The 15,942-nt window shown below is 34.1% G+C and overlaps 1 protein-coding gene across 2 annotated transcripts in view; it reads left to right on the top strand.

The window, feature by feature from the left end:
* Epc2 (enhancer of polycomb homolog 2) overlaps positions 1–15,942 on the top strand; it is a 99,890-nt gene that overhangs the window by 60,386 nt on the left and 23,562 nt on the right. For both annotated transcript variants that reach the window (XM_048345503.1, XM_048345502.1), the window contains exons 3-4: positions 3,301–3,446; positions 13,022–13,228. In XM_048345503.1, the coding sequence (XP_048201460.1) occupies positions 3,301–3,446; positions 13,022–13,228 (353 nt within the window). The remainder of the gene's footprint in view (positions 1–3,300; positions 3,447–13,021; positions 13,229–15,942) is intronic.

Raw genomic sequence — 15,942 nt, 5'->3', positions numbered from 1 at the left:
ATTTAATCTGCACAATATTATACGATGATAATATTGCTGTCCATAATGAGATTTTGAAGTAATGGACAGTAACTGGCTCTATGTGCTACATTGAATTTCATGCTACTCATTTTGTACTATGGTAAACTTTAAATCTGAAAACATCTTGCCTTATTTTGGCTCTGGGAAATTTTCTGGTACTATTATTTTGGGTTAATTTTATTTTATTTTCATAACTCTACTTATTAGATATTTACATATAAATATGACTACTTGCTTTGAGAGTCACTTCTAACATGGAAGTCTCATTTTTTTTTTTTGGCCACTCCTGGGTCTTGGACTCAGGGCCTGAGCACTGTCCAAGGCTTCTTCTTGCTCAAGGCTAGCACTCTGCCACTTGAGCCACAGCGCCACTTCTGGCCGTTTTCTGTATATGTGGTGCTGGGGAATCGAACCGAGGGCCTCATGTATACAAGGGAAGCACTCTTGCCACTAGGCCATATCCCCAGCCCCCGAAAGTCTCATTTTTTTAATCCAGCTAATTGTACACTATATATTGTCTAAGTTAACTTGTGAATGCATTATGTATTTTAACAGCAGATTATACTGATTCCCTTACCTAGGCATAAGCTATTTTCCTTCCCATAGAGCAACCAAGCTTTCCTGAGGAAACTGTCAATCTGACTTTCTTTTCACTTTCTTTCTCCTTCTCACAGTGATCGTGCACACCCTTAAATGTTCTCACTTACCTTTACTACAAGTTTCTACTCATACATAGACACATGCCTTAATACTGTTGATCTACTACATCAAGAAGTTTCCAAACCTGCTTCCTCTTCCTTTTCCTCTTCCTTTTCCTATGTATGTTTTGTCTGTATGACAAGCCTGTGAAACTTCCCCAGTATTTGTAAGAATTTGATTTCTAAAAGGTAATAAGCTTTCTGGGTTTAAGAAGCAACCATATACAGAAAATATTCTGCTTTATATTTTTTTAAATCTCTTAAACTGTATCTAAGAAGTGCTGTTTTTAACTTTAGTATTCTTATTTTCTTTTTGTTAGAAGCACATAAGAATGACTAAAATAATAATGCTTTTAAAGAATTTGTCTGGAAGAGAAGAGAATAACTATGAGCTAAAAAAGGGATACAGCTAGGATACTTATGCCTGGTTTGAAAAAGCATCAGAGCATTTAGATCTATAATGCTTCTTGCATAGTTTTTAATTAAAAAGAAATGATAATAGTAGATATGTGTTGTGCTATGTGGGCACATTTCTACCCTCGTTCTGATTTAATACATTGTCAGATCTATCAATTATCACTATTAATTTTCTAAACTATTTCCCAGCTTTTCTTGTCCCTTCCCCTGCCTCACAAGCTGGGGTGCTGGCTTTTGTAAGAATAGAATAAGAAGATAGAGCAGATAGGAGTGGAGGAACAAGAGGTGAGTAAGATTAGGTAGGTGTGTAAAAGATAGCCATGCAAAAGTTGTGTATCCCTTGAATTTTTGAAAATTTCTGTTTAACTTAGAAATTAGTTTATTATATTAACTCTGCTTAATAGTTTGTAAAATCTTTCTTTAAAATATCTTTTGATTGAATTAACTACTTAATTTTATTAACTAAAGACACTCATTGTCTTCACTTACAAAATGTTTTGTGAAAGGAAGTTATTTTTAGTAATATATATAGATTATGGAAACTCATCATCCTTTTAAAAATATTCTATAAATCTACAAATATTTTCAATGTATATCTCTCCTTGTCTTCAAAAAAGTTAGTGTCTTAACTGGATGTGGATGGCTTGTGCTTATAATCCTAGCTAGTTACTCTCTCTAGAGACTGAAATCTGATGGTCTTGCTTTATAGCCAGCCCTGACAAGAACAGTGGACCTGTGGCTCAAGTGATAGAGCACTAGCCTTGAGCAAAAAAGCTTAGAGATAGCACCTTTGCCCTGAGTTTAAGTCCTAAGACCAGCACAAAAAGAAAAGGAAAAAAAGTGTGTGTGTGTGTGTGTGTGTGTGTGTGTGTGTGTGTTAATACTGTATATACTATTAGTTCCATTGGGTTCTTTTCCTCTGGCCCTCAGACTTGTGTATATTTGTATAAGCTATTGCTTCCTTATCTGATCCTACATATATATCTCTTGCTTGGTATTTTTTAAATTCTTGAACTGTCACAACTCTCTGTTGTTCTGTAAGTAGGATGAATTTCTAGAAATTTAAATTGCCAAGTTGGAGACAAACGTTATCTCTTATTTGTTTATTTATTCATTCCTTTATGCCAGTCCAGGCCTGGGTCCTAAGCTTTTGTGCTCAAGGCTAGTGCTACAGTTCCACTTCTGGCTTTTTGTGGTTAATTGAAGGTAGAGTCTCACAGAATTTCTGCCAATCCTTGCTTCAAACTGAGTTCCCCAGATCTCAGCCTCCTAAGTAGCTAGGATTACAGGCATGAGCCACTGGTGCCTAGGTCTGATAAAATTATTTTTAATTGAACTAAGTATCAGCTTGTAAGTTCCTTTTTATGATAAGTGAAAATTACTATCACCTTGTTGTGTTTATATCTATTTGATTATTAATAGATAAGAGGTTTTTTTTCATGTTTTAATCATTGATATTTATACTATAGCAACAATCCTTTGTCAGTTTCTGTTGAATTACTAGTTTGTTCTTAAATTTTAGGATATCCTTAGGAAAATCAGATCTGTACATGTTACCTTTTTATTTTCTCAGTTTTGTCTTTTGACTTTTAATTTTATATGTGGAAAATTTTTATTTTTCTGTAATCGAGAATAATTGGTTTTATGGCATCTGATTATATATTTCCTCTTGTAAGTTATTTTCTTCTAGGATTCTTGTGTTTTTTTAACTACAAAATTTTGTCAAGTATGTGATTTATTACTCTTAGAAGGGGATCAAAATTCTGATTACTTTTTCTGATTACTAATCTGCCATCCAGTGTCTTTTTTTAATGGTCTGTTTCCCTGTGACCTTCATACACTATTTATTTATTTCTGCATTCTTGGTTTTTGTTAGCTTTTAATTATACTGCCAAACTAACATTATCGTCTTTTATTATTGTCATTTTCTGTGTTCTTTTGTATTTGTGATACTTCTTTAAAAATATTTTCTTAGAATTTTTGTCTTAAATGTTGTCATATGCAAAATAAAAGTTTATTTTGCCTTTCTTTGTATAGTCTCTGAAATCAACTTTTGTACATAGCTTTGTAATTTCCATTGCATAATTAATCTCTGAAACTAACTTTTATTCATAGCTTTGTAATTTCTCCTCAATTTTAAGAATTATTCTTTTTTTTCCCCTAGCTTTTAATCTAGACAACGAGCAACCAGATTATGATATGGATTCAGAAGACGAGACTTTATTAAATAGACTTAACAGAAAGATGGAAATTAAGCCTTTGCAATTTGAAATTATGATTGACAGACTTGAAAAAGCCAGTTCTAATCAGGTACTGTACTATGTAAAAATATCTCTTACAATTAAGCCGATTAGCACATTTATTTTGAATTGTTTTTAAACATGAGTATTGCATTTTATTGTCTCTTGAATTTTGTTTCTTAAAATCTTAGAATTTCTGTTTATAGTATATCTGAATAGACTACTTCAGCATTTTCTTGAACAGGAATCTGAAGAGCAGTGTTCTGATGTTTTCCTTTAGGGATAAAATAATACTAGTTATACCACTAAAGTATCTATCTGCTTTATCCTTTGCATAGGACTGTTTTTTTTTTTTTTTGTTTTTTGGCCAGTCCTGGGGCTTGAACTCAGGGCCTAAGCACTGTCCCTGGCTTCTTTTTGCTTAAGGCTAGCACTCTGCCACTTGAGCCACAGCGCCACTTCTGGCTGTTTTCTATATATGTGGTGCTGGGGAATCGAACCCAGGGCTTCATCTATACGAGGCAAGCACTCTTGCCACTAGGCCATATTCCCAGACCCATAGGACTGTATTTTGATGTAAATAAATAAATTTGGGTACTGCCAAATTTATTTGGGTTTTCTAAGGCAACCATCTAATATCAAATTTGCCCACTAGCTCAGATTTATATGAAGATATTCATTTTAAATGAGTTTTAATATTAATTATTAAAAATTTTAAGTTAAACATTCACAAGACTAAGATTTTTTAGTGGGATATGCTATATATATCACAGAGAATTTAAAATCATACTGTCTTTCTGGAAAGCAATTAAACAGCACATATCAGGAGCCTTAAATGTTTTACGCTTTTGATTTAATAACCCCCATCTCTGGGAGTTATTCTCAAGAAAAATAATTAGATGATGAATGTAGCTCAGTAATGAAGTACTTGCCTAGCCTGCACAAGGCTCTGGGTCCTATTTGCAGAACTGCAGAAAAAAACAAGATCAACAGCAAGAAAACTTTTTAAAGATTGGAATGTTTTGAATAGTTATAAATTGTCCATAGGATGTAAAGTAATGCAGCTATTAAATCTTAATCTTGGATGATATCTAATGCCACAGGAAATTTTCACTATATATATTTTTTCACTATATATATAATGCTAAATTTCAAAAATGAGATACAGAATTGTTTATGTGGAAAAGTCTCAGATCTGTTTAAAACATTTATACATGTGCCTAAGGAAAAAAAATACAACAAAATGTCATCAATTGTTATATTTAAGTGCTGGAATTGTTGGTGATTTTTATGTTCTTTATTTTTGTATTTTCCAAATTTACTTTAAAAATAAACATGTATTCATATGGAATTAAAAATAAACTATTTTAAAATAAGTTTTGGTGTACCTGTATGGAGTAGTTAATATGCTAATTTTTTCAGTGCATTACACTGAAAAGTAAACCAGTTATAAGTTAGCTACAGATAAATCAGTTATGAATAAACTTTTTGCAGTAGGTTCTTAAAACTTTTCACTAGTTTACCTATAAAAATTAATTTTGGTAACCTTTAACTTGCCTAAATCTTAGTTAACAACTTTTTAAAGCATTTCACTTTTCCATTGGAACATTACTTAGCTGCGTGTTTAATTTTTCTTCTAGTCTTTCCCCATTTTAATATTTAGTGCACTATTAAAAGAACGCTTTGAAAAGTGAATTTTGTAAAATTTCCTGATTTTTTGAGAGATTATTTTTATTGAGATTTTTCTTGATTGTCACTCACCATTTTCCTGATATTTCAGTTACTGGCATCAAATAATAGCATATGGGTTTGGGTTTTTTTAGGTTAAAAAAATGTAGGCTGAACCAGTCTTGTGATGTTCATACTTTTTTTTATAATTGTGCAAAAATTAGTCAAAATAGCTGTAATTATTTCATTGGAAGCCTTCAGCTCTCTGTTCTATCTTTTGCTTTCTTACTGTCTCTCCAAACAAGATAGGCGATAGCATTGTATAAAACATAACAAAAATCTTGCCCTTGAGGAGCTTATTATCTAATTAGGGGCAGGATAAACAAAAAAGCATGTAAACTATACAGTTTAACTGTGCACGTGTAATCAGTACTATCTTATTTTCTTTTTGCTTAGGGACAAGCTTCTAGGCCTTCAAACAACTGGCTGAGCACAGAGCATGATAGCATCTACTTAAAGCAGTGGGAGATAAATGGTGGAAATGTTGTCAGAGGAACAAAATAAGGTCCTGTTAATAGAATCAAGGATTAAAGACACCAAGGCCCTGTCTGAATTCATGGATCCCTTTATTTTTCCTTTTTGAAGGCTGGCATAGTATCAGATCCCAGGCAAGAAATCAAGTTTGTAATTAGCTTAATATTTATTAGGTTAGTAAAGACATAAAAGACTAAGGCAAACTTTCTGCCTCTATCATTCTGGGACACTATGGTAATGAAGCCATTATTGAGAATTCCTGTTGCCAATTGCTATAATTAGTTTTAGTCCCCATCTATTCGTTTGTTTGTTGTGTTCTTGTATCATTTTTTTCCTATCAATGCTAGAGATCAAACTCAGCACCTCATGCATATTAAGCAAGCACTCTACCACAGACCTGTATCCCCTAACCCTTTTTATGTCTTGAAAATACCTTCATTTTTGTTGTTTGTAAACAGCTTAATTCCTCCTAGTATTATTATTTCTCATGACATTACTTGCTACCTTCCTCTTTCTTTTTTGTTTCATAGTGAAACAAGGTCTTACTATATAGTCAAGACTTATCTGAAACTCAAGATATTATACTCCTACCTCAGCCTCTTGAGTGTTGGGATTATGGTCTAGGTATCCATCACTATCCTGGCTCTAGCATCATTTTTGGGCTCCTTTTCATTCAACCCCTTTAAACATGGAAAGTTCTTGAAGTTTTGTTCATGGTGTTCTTATTTAGGTGCATTTTGAGTATTATCACTTCAGGATAATTTTTGTACATAAAGTAGTTCATGTACTTTTGTCTATCTTTCTGAAACCTTAGGATTCTTTCCCTCTTTTGATGGTAGCTATTAGCATCTCCATTAATATGATCCACAGATCTCTTCAGTTTAACTTTTCTAAAACTAAATTACTGTCTTACCTTAAATAATTCTTCATTTTTTATCTCTCTTAATGACTGCTCAAACTCAGAATTATCTATTCTTAATCTTTCAGTCTTTAAATGTGAAGACAGGGTATGGTTCAAGTAATAGAACACCTTCCTAGAATGTATCAGGCCCTGTGTTCAATCCCTAATACTGAAAAACAAAACGGTGTGTGTGTGTGAAAGTGACAGAAAAAGTTAAGCAAATGGATATAAAAGGTAACAATAGCTGAGTCTGGAACTAAGGAATTTGTAGGTGTTCTTTGAAATATTGTAAGATTTCTCTGTGTTGGAGGTTATTGCTAAATAGAAAGTCTGGCTGTTTTTTGCTTTTTTTTAAGATATCACAAGATACCTTAAATGTCATTCTCTTTCGTCCTCTAATACAAATACCTTAATAAAACATTTTCTAAGAAATAGATTTTGTTTTGTGCTTGAACGTGGGACCTGGGCACTGTCCCTGAGCTTTTTTTGCTCTAGGCTAGTACTATACTACTTGAGACACAGCTTTGCTTTTGACTTTTTCTTTTTGGTGGTTAATTGGAGACAAGAGTCTAGTCTTTTTGCCCAGGCTAGGTTTGAACTATAATGCTCAGATCTCATCCTCCTGAGCAGTTAGGATTACAAGTATGAGCCACCAGCACCTAGCTGAAGTAGATGCTTTTTTTTTTTGGCCAGTCCTGGGCCTTGGACTCAGGGCCTGAGCACTGTCCCTGGTTTCCTTTTGCTCAAGGCTAGCACTCTGCCACTTGAGCCACAGCGCCGCTTCTGGCCGTTTTCTGTATATGTGGTGCTGGGGAATCGAACCTAGGGCCTCGTGTATCCGAGGCAGGCACTCTTGCCACTAGGCTATATCCCCAGCCCCGAAGTAGATGCTTTTTAAAGTTTTCTTTTTAGTACTTTCTGTTTTAATTTATAAATCCTTTTCTCCTACTTAATTAATATCCTGTTTTATTTAACACTATTCCCAGTTATTACATATTTCCATGGTATCTTTACTCCTTACTTTCTACTACTGTCCAAATTGAAACACATTTAATACTATGAAGAAATTAAGAGCTATGGGGTATTTTATTTTTAATTATTCTTTCATTTTTTCAGTCATTGGCTCTCTGCCCAAAAGGTACCCAAGAGTGTGTATTTTCAAAGAAAATCTTTCTACATAATTTCATCTTAATAACCTAGCACTGTATCTCCTTTTCCATTACACATTTTCAAAAGATTAGCCATAATTGGTGCTTCCAGTGTTTGCCTTTTACTTATATTACAAACCACTTTACTAAATTGAACTCCTAAAAGTCACTAGTGGCCTTCACTTGTTGGGGGGAGGGGCAGTCATGCGGCTTGAACCTAGGGCCTGAGCATTGTCCCTGAGCTTTTTTGCTCAAGGCCAGTGCTCTACCACTTTGAGCCACAGCTTTACTTTTGACTGGTTAATTGGAGATGAATCTCTTTTAGACTTCTCCTTGAGCTGACTTGGCAACTGCAATCTTCAGATCTCAACCTCCTGAGTAGCTAGGATTTTTTTATCTGTCCTATATATGCTTAATCTCCTTGCAGTATTAAATGATGTTCACTACACGTTTGATTCTTCATGACTTTTTCTATTGGCCCTACCTTATATGTTGATATTTCTGTTTATTCTATCTTTAGTACTTAAAAATTCATTGCTGATTTTTAAATTCTGTGTCTGCCTACTAAACTCCAGGCTGTTTCTTGTGGAATTGTTCTACAACGGTGTGTATTTCAAATTCAACATTTCCAGACCATTTGTTCACCTGGAACTCTACTTTCTTTATCTTCATTAATGACATTATATTCAATCTACTAATTTTAATGATTATATTCTTTATAACCACCCTTAGCCAAATGTAAAGAAATCAAACAAGTTTCCCCTAAAACATTATATTTTTGTCTTTCCCCACTTCCTTTTTTTTTTAATTCATGTGAACCACTGCTATTCTAACAGCAGCCTTTTCTATTTAAAACAAAACAGAACCTAAAATCCTTTGATAGGCACCATAATTCCCAATTGTTGTCTGAGATCAGGAGGATTGTGGTTCAGTGGTGCTAGCCTGGACAAAAAGTGAAACCTATCTTAACCAGTAAGTTGGGCATGTGATGGCAGTGTGTCTTTCATTCAAGCTACATTGGCTGTGTAGATAGATGACAGAAGTTTGCCCACACAACAACACAAAACCATATTTTTTTAAATAATCAAAGAAAACTTTAAAGCAATGAAAGTAAGGGAAGGGGCTTAGGCATTGCTCAAGTGAATAGAGAGCCTGCCTAGTAAGCTTGAGGCCCTGAGTTCAAAGTACCAGTACCTCTAAAAAGGAAAAGGGGAAAAAAAAATCTTCAGTAGTTTTCACTATCTATAAAGTCTGTATTCCAAGGCACACCAAACTCTATTGTTTCTTAGTATACTATGTCCTTTTATAGTTCTTTAGTTGCCTCTTCGTAGAATGCTAGATTTTACATTTCTAATAATGTGATTTTAGTAACATCCCAAAGTACTAAGTTTACTAAGTATTTCAGTACCTATACAAGTTCCATCATCATTGATGCCTGAAAGAAATTTCATGCTGCCTTCTACTCTATTTCTTCTACTCAGTCAGGTTTTCCATTTTTGGGTCTATGACTTAAAACAGATGTCCTAGATTCTTACTAGATTTTGGATACTAGAAATAGAAGGATAGCCAGAGCCTTGGAGGTTTCCTAGAGAGACTGCTAATGTATACTATGTAGTTAAGTAGTTTTTGAAGAAAAATATATGTTGATAAATGTCTGTCTTTTCTGGCTATCAAATTAATATTAAGCGTTTCTCTGCAGCTTAAGACCTTATTTTACATTTTAAGAATCCTCCACTTGTTGAGTCTTGGTTCAAGACAGAAACTACCTTTCTATTCCCTTGCCCTCTTTGCATCCAGGACACTATTGCCTTATGTTGAATGAAGGAATTCACGTATTTCAGGCACCACCAAAATTTTAATTTAGAGCCAATAATGTAACTATGTAGAGACCATAGAGAAGTCTGTGGTAGTAGTAGAGATGACAGCAGGACTGAAATTACCATGGCCATACAGCTGTCCAAGTGTAGTCCCCGTACCATTGGGAATCAGAGTATAAAGCAGCAATGGTTTCTACCACTAGATCAGTTCCATAGCCTGATTTTAAACATTGTTCTAAGCCTTCTGGATATGTTGAACTATTCAGTATCTTTTAGATAATTTCCTTTCCTTGCTTACAAGTAGAAAACTTGTCTGATACATATTTACAACTTTTATTGTACTTGTAATCAAATTAAAGATGTCTAAAACTCAGTAATCAAACCATCAGTTTGGTTAGTGTTTTGTTTTTGTTTTTTAATTACCTAGCACCTCAGCTGTTTACTTAGAATTCTATTATTAAATGTTCTTTTAATGGAACAGGCACAAAGCAGATGCACCAAATCAGTATGCCATTAAAGAAGTGTAATTCTTGTATAGTTAGGAATGCATACAGTTTTACATGGGAGATGTTGTCTCCTTGTTTTTGCAGTTTTGTTTGGAGCATGTTGAAATGGGTACCTTCAAATGAGTACAACTTTTAAATATTTGTATATTTAAAAAATGGAAGTTCTTTTAGATCTTTTGAAACAATCCCAATGAAATCCTGCCACAAAAGTTTACACAACAGTATTCTGTAACATGTGTGTACATGTATGTTATAATTGGCTGTGTAAAGTTAATAATAGAGCACTCTTACTTTTAAAATGATTTGAATTTAATGTTTGTAGTTTTCATTTCAGCTTATTTAAAGTATTACCTTACCCATATTTGTTTTAACTCCATATTATTAAAAGATCTGAGGGTCATTTCTATGCCTGCAGAGAAGGTTTTCAGCATAGCAGCAATCTACTGGTATGTAGTTAGAAAACTGACTTCTAAATGAAAGATAAATAGAACTGTTAAGAATTTCTGATACTTGAGATATGATTTATAAAATTGGAAAGACCTTTATCTTAATCATTTCATCATTATTGCTGTGTCACATAATCACTTTGGTGTAACTATGGGTTTCATAGTATTAAGAATCAGAAAATTATAGTGGAAGGGAGAAATGAATTAACACAGATCTCGAGTCATGTCAGCATGGAAATAAGTAAACAAGGGTGATTTTTAGTGGATTAAGTGTCACTGTGTGACAGAAATGTATGATTTCATTTAGGTATGTAGTCTTAGAATTTAAGTAGGTGTTTTCTTTTTTAAAGTTTGTTTGTTTGTTATAGTCCTGAGGCCTGGACACTGACCCTAATGTTTTTTTGCTCAAGGCTAGTGCTCTACCACTTGAGCCATAGCTCGATCCCCCCCCCACCCCCGCCCCCTGGTTAACTGGAGATAAGAGTCTCATAGACTTCCCTACCCAGGCTGGCTTCAAACCATGATCTTCAAGTCTCAACCTTCTGAGTAACTAGGATTACAGCCATAAACCACCAGCACCAGGCTGATATTTTCTTTCTTTTTTTAATTGGACAAATGTCCTTTGAAGAATATTATATGTTAATGTTTAAGTGTTTTTTCCAAAGTTGAGGGCAAAGTATTATGTCATATGACATGGTTTGTGATGACTTTGTCTACAAATAGTTCTTATCTACTTACATTGATGCTGTCACCATAATAGAGATTCATTGATACTGATTGCCCTAAAATAGCCACACATAAAATAAAAATTTAGGGCTTGGAATGTGGCTTAGCAGTAGAGTGCTTGCCTAACATGCATGAAATCCTGGGTTGGATTCCTCAATACCACATACACAGAAAAAGCTGGAAGTAGCACTGTGGTACAAGTGATGGAGTGCTAACCTTGAGCAAAAAGAAGCCAGGGACAGTGCACAGGCCCTGAGTCCAAGCCCCAGGACTGGCAAAATAAAAAAATAAAAATTTATGTTCTAAGATAAGGTCTCTTTAAAAAAAAAAAAAGAATTATTAAAACAAAAACTATAGTTAGCTGAGAGAATACACCTCATACTGTAAAGAAATATCAGGATGCATCTTAAATTATTATTAGTTGTAATGTGAGAGGGTACTAAAGTTATAAGCAAGAAAACATTGAAAGCTGAAGCACGGAGCATCAGAAATGAAAAAGTGAATGCAAGTATTTCAGTCTTCAGACATGGAGGAACACAGGAAGTAGTGTCAATTTGATTATACTGTTTTATGAAGTTAATTTCTGTTTTGCCAATTGATAGAGGGAGCCTTTTTCCTCCTCTTTACTCTTAAGGTTAGATTAAGTTATTGATTTAGTTAACAAAGATTAAAAAATATTGTCAGAAACATAGTAATTTAACAGCTGACACACAAAACAGCATATGGTAGCTTTGTTTCCCTTAGCCTCCAGCACTTGGGAGCTGCCAGTGATTCTGTGTTGCTGTCAGCATGCATACAATTTTATGATACATTTTTCTGTGTTATAGCCCAGAGATAAGGGTAGAACACGTGCCTAATATGGATTGCATCCTGGTTCAGTCCATTGCACCACTAAGATGATTAAAATGGACCCTACAGATAGCTCAGTTCTTATTCTAGTATTGTCCTTGTGGCCTTTGGAGCATATACCACCATTCCAGAGAACTTTACTAACAATGGGTAATATTTTGAAGGACATGTTTATTTTCCCACTATTTTAAAGTCCAAGTTACTCAGTCTTTCTATTGTAACTAAGCTGCCTCTGTAAGACAGGAGGTTATCAAAATTTGGCCACTGATCCTTTTACTATGCTAAATGTAATAGTCACATGGACTGTAATACTTGAGTTAAATTGTCAGTGTATTTTCTTATGATCAAACTATCTAGACAGTCAAATTATAATAAACTGGTTATGTGTAACCCCACTGCATGTTGCAATGCCTATGTCAGAACTCCTGGGAGGATCCTAGAGACCACTGTGCCCAACATAATAGTGTTATAAGCAGCATTTGGTAGTTAAGAACAAAGCTTTTCTAGTGCATAACCAGCTTAGATAGAAGAATTACTTTTATATAGGAATTGAAAATTGAACACTGTTGAATTTTTTAAGAAACCAGCTGATTGTCCTTTTATTAGTTCCAAAATAAACATAGTTACAATGTCTTATATATTGGGGGTAGGTGTCTTCTGGTTTTGGTTGAAAACCAAACAGGTTGATGCTAGTAAATTTGAAAACTAGTAGACTTTTAAATGTGTAGAATCAGAAGATGTAAGGATTTTGAGTGATCCTAAAAGTCTTTTAATCCAAGACTTATCTGAGGCATAAAGCTATTGTGATCTTTGCAAGTATGACTTATCTTGTTTTCTTAGTTTAAGTGATGGAACTACTATCCTTCTCAAGGGAAACAATTTTTTATAATGTCCTAATTAATGAATTCTGATAAGTGTTGAAAGGTGTCTACCTATTACTGTAATATCTGATTATAATTGTCAGAATGGATCACATTTTTCCCTGTAGCTTTAGTTTAAGTGGTTCTTTTCAAACATTGTTGTCAGTGACATCTTGTGTTTTCTATTTAGCTTGTAACACTTCAAGAAGCAAAACTACTGCTAAATGAAGATGATTACCTTATTAAGGCTGTATATGACTACTGGGTGAGAAAGCGTAAAAACTGCAGGGGGCCATCCCTCATTCCTCAGATCAAACAAGAGAAAAGAGATGGCTCTACCAACAATGACCCTTACGTTGCTTTTCGGAGGAGAACAGAAAAAATGCAAACTCGTAAGGTAATGTCCAAATTAGATTTAATTGAATGTAGCTTACCAGTGTTTAAGACCAATAATATTTTTCTGATAGCTTGAATAATTTTGAAAAAATATAAACATCCTAGGAGCTAATGACATTGATGAACTTTTATGTTAGAAACTGTACTCTTGAGTCCTATTGTCGGTGTATTTACAGAGTTCATGTATTATCTGGGCCCTTTATAAATTTGAATATATTATTGGGCTTTCACTTAAAGTGAAATGAGAAGTTTTGTGTCCTATCATACCTAAGAAGTTCATTCTATCATGAATCCCTTCTGTTTTTGAAGCTGATAGTTTGAACTACTAACTTTTCCGTGATGGTCACTTAGGAGCTAAGTTTCCTTTGAAACAACATTCTAATTCTTCCATGGATGTTGTTGTCCCTTGTTACTACTCTGGGGTCGTGGGAAATAGTAAAAGATTCATTTTCAGGCCTCTTCTATCATTAGTAAAAAACAATAGGAAATCTTTTTCTCTTCTGAATTGTCAGTTGTATCAAATTTCAGATGGACTTGTTTCTATCTGTGTTTCAGAAGTAGGGTGAGCCAGAAATTTAAACAGATAGGATTTCATAGTCTGAGATTATATGGAGGTAGACGAGGGCGTGATTTCAAATCAGTTCTCACTACCTTACATGTCTCCTAACAGTACATGTGATAATATAAAAAAGATGGGGAAACGTGAAATGTAAAAGCCATGAAGAATTACTGTTTTCTGTGTATTCTTGTTTCTCCTAATGTACAGGCTTGTCTTGGTCACTTTTTAACAGATAGCTGTTAAATATAATAGGTACTAGGAGATTATACATTTTAGGAGAAACTCTTCTACTGGTTAATAACCAGAATTTATTCCTTAACACAGAGATGGTTTTTCTCAAATATGGGAGGATGTATTTCCCAACAATAGATAAATGATCATAAGTCAGGATGAGTTTTCAATTTAGCATTCTAGTTCTTAGCAAAGGAAATTTTAGATGTTTTATAACGATAAAATACCTTACATAGAAAAGACTAAAATGAGGTCGTTTTTTGAGTACAGTAAAACTTTGAAAATGATACTAGACATGAAGAAGTAGAGGTTTGTCTAAATGAGTGGAAAATGTGAAGTACCAGTTGAATTTTAAAAGCAATTTAATTGGTGTAGAAATATTGCAAGACATAGACTCTCTTTTAAAGGAAAAGTACTACTGGACTTCCTTTACTGAGTTTGAAATCATAAATTAGCAATAGTTTGGGCATATAAGTAATCTGAATTTCAAAATTTATTTGCTAGTATTTGTGATTGAACTCAGGCTCTTATACTCTTGCCTAGCTGCTGCTCCCTACCCAAAGCTAGTATTCTACCACTTGAGCCATACTTTCACTTCTAATTTTTGCTGGTTAATTGGTAGTAAGAGTCTCTTGGATTTGTCTACGTAGGCTGCCTTTGAACTGTAGTCCTCAGACCCTTGCCCTCTGAGTAGCTGGGAGTACAGATATGTGCCACCAGCACCTAGCTTGATTTATTCTTTTTTTTGCCAGTCCTGGGGCTTGAACTCAGGGCCTGGGCCCTGTCCGTGAGCTTCTTTTGCTCAAGGCTACCACTCTACCACTTGAGCCACAGTGCCACTTCTGACTTTTTCTGTATATGTGGTATGTAGGAATCCAACCCAGGGCTTCATGCATGCAAGGCAAGCACTCTACTGCTTGAGCCACATTCCCAGCCCTAGATTTATTCTTTAAAGCAGTGTATATTGAGAATTATTAGTAGCTGGTTCTAACATTCTGGTATACATGACCATTGTGTGTACATCAATTTGTTTATTTTTCTGACATTAATTCTTACCCTTCTTTGTTGATTATATTCATTGTTCTGTAGAATGATATATTTTCTTTAGTACTCTTTATTCTTCCATTCCTCTTCGTTTTCAATTGGAGAACTAAAGATTGTTTTGTATCAGGTCCAATGTTGCTAGTTAGATATGTTGATTAATTCAAAATTAGAAACATGTTAACCAAGAATATACACTTCTGAGGTGTTGAGGTAGACAAGCAGTGAGCTTTTCAAGGTTGAATACTGCTAAAAGACTTTCTTTTTCAAAACATAAAAACACATAACTGATACAAAGGCTGAAGGACTGAAATATTTCTTAGGCAGTCTAAATTTTAATTTTAATATACTATTCTAATATATTTAACTTAACTATGCATTAGTGCTTTAGGATTTTTTGCCCCATAATCCTACTCATGCTTTCCCATATCACTGAGAATAATTGGTCTTTGCCTCCACACCCATTGGTATTTTGTTTTTAGATATAGTTCTGTGACAAATATAAATTAAATACTATGTGGTTGTTTGATTTAACCAACAAAATAGTTTATTATTAGTATCTATATGCAAATGACATTTTCTCATTACTGACCTTTCTTTAGGACTTTCACTTTGTAGTCAAGTAAATCTTATGCTTAAAAAGAACTAATTAGCAATACAAAATTCAGAGTTTTTGCCAAATTTCTTTACTGCCCTATAATGTAGTGAAATGTTTAACAAAATCCATTTCTTAAGATGCTTGACCTCCTGTTTTCAGTTTTGAGTTTCTGGATGGAGTTTTGGTTGGTAAATATGCAACAGATATCATGATTACAATATTATGAGCTGTCTAGTTCCCACTTACAGAATTGGATGAATGGATTGAGCCTCATTTTGCCTATTCT

Source organism: Perognathus longimembris, chromosome 4 (assembly GCF_023159225.1).
Source record: "Perognathus longimembris pacificus isolate PPM17 chromosome 4, ASM2315922v1, whole genome shotgun sequence".
NCBI classification, from domain to species: Eukaryota; Metazoa; Chordata; class Mammalia; order Rodentia; family Heteromyidae; genus Perognathus; species Perognathus longimembris.
Note: the sequence above shows the minus strand (reverse complement) of the source record. Positions and strands in the feature narration are given on the sequence as shown.